Below are 1,063 nucleotides of genomic sequence, written 5' to 3'. Positions count from 1 at the left end.
GCGAGGTAGGGGGGTAACGTAACTGGACTGTATTGGCTATCTAGGTCATGTTCCTTTGGATCGGCATCACGCTTCGTGGACGAGCGGAGACCAACCACTTCTCCTGAAAAGAAACAAAGGAGTGGTATAGAACCTGGTCCTGGTAATAGGAGTCTCTGCTATTAACGTCGTCATCATCACCTTATAATTCAACAGTAGTGGTTGTCATAGGAATCTAAACTCGTATTGTTAGGATACTATGGGTAGTAGGAATGGCAATTCTCGAGCAGGTGCCTATTCTCCCCCCAGCGACTTCAGCGGTAGACCCTTTACCTCTCATGGGAACATCACTTTCGGCACGGGAGGCAGAATGTTTCCTAAGTGCATGGAGAAGATGGCACGGAACTCCCCAGGGCCCGGTATTTACGAGATTAGAAATAAGTAGTATGGAGGGGCAACTCGTAGCTCTCATTGGTAGTATCATATTTTCTATGGTGACACGGAAAGTGTTTATAAGTAGGGGTAGTAAGAAATTCCTAGGGAGGACGGGTAGGGTCTTGGCAGGAACCGCAAAGGGTCAGCAACCCTGAGCGATCGAGCAATTGGGGTCGCTGGTCGGCATGATTGGTACTACGACAAGGACATTATCGCCACTCGAGGGAAGCCAGGTGACGGTCCATGCCCTCTCGTCGTCCTCTATGGTCAGTGACAGGTCCGGGAACATACGACTACAAGGTTGGATCAGAGGAGCCGTGCATGAGGTTTGGCACCAGCAAGAGGCCTCCTATATACCACATTTCCTCTAGAGGTCATCCCGGACCAGGTCAGCGTTCGAGCCACGACACAGAGTAGTGAGAGTTCGTAGGTGCATATGATTTGAAGTCGACCTTGGAAGGCCTTAAGTACACCTTCGCTGGTAGGGACAAATATGGAGGTGCGCTGACTGTGGTTAACGAGTGAGTGTGAACGGGCACCAGGAGTGGGTCCAGGGTTGGTTGCTGTCAGTGGCACTGTGGGCCCACAGCTGACGCAGCCCACGCAGTTCGGATGAGTGGACAAGCCAACAATTCTGCGAGTTTAATTA

General features: G+C 51.1%; 1 protein-coding gene across 1 annotated transcript; it reads left to right on the top strand.

Annotated features, from left to right (window-relative positions):
• Positions 1 to 543: 543 nt before the first annotated feature.
• On the top strand, positions 544 to 939 carry Pmar_PMAR005056 (hypothetical protein; the record flags this gene model as incomplete). The annotated part of the gene is made up of 3 exons (XM_002765698.1): positions 544 to 647; positions 692 to 827; positions 900 to 939. Coding segments are annotated over 3 exons (280 nt in total), but the record flags the coding sequence as incomplete, so codon positions are not given.
• Between the last annotated feature and the right edge of the window lie 124 nt (positions 940 to 1,063).

This window comes from Perkinsus marinus (genome assembly GCF_000006405.1).
Source record: "Perkinsus marinus ATCC 50983 genomic scaffold scf_1104296975080, whole genome shotgun sequence".
NCBI lineage: Eukaryota > Perkinsozoa > Perkinsida > Perkinsidae > Perkinsus > Perkinsus marinus.
Note: the sequence above shows the minus strand (reverse complement) of the source record. Positions and strands in the feature narration are given on the sequence as shown.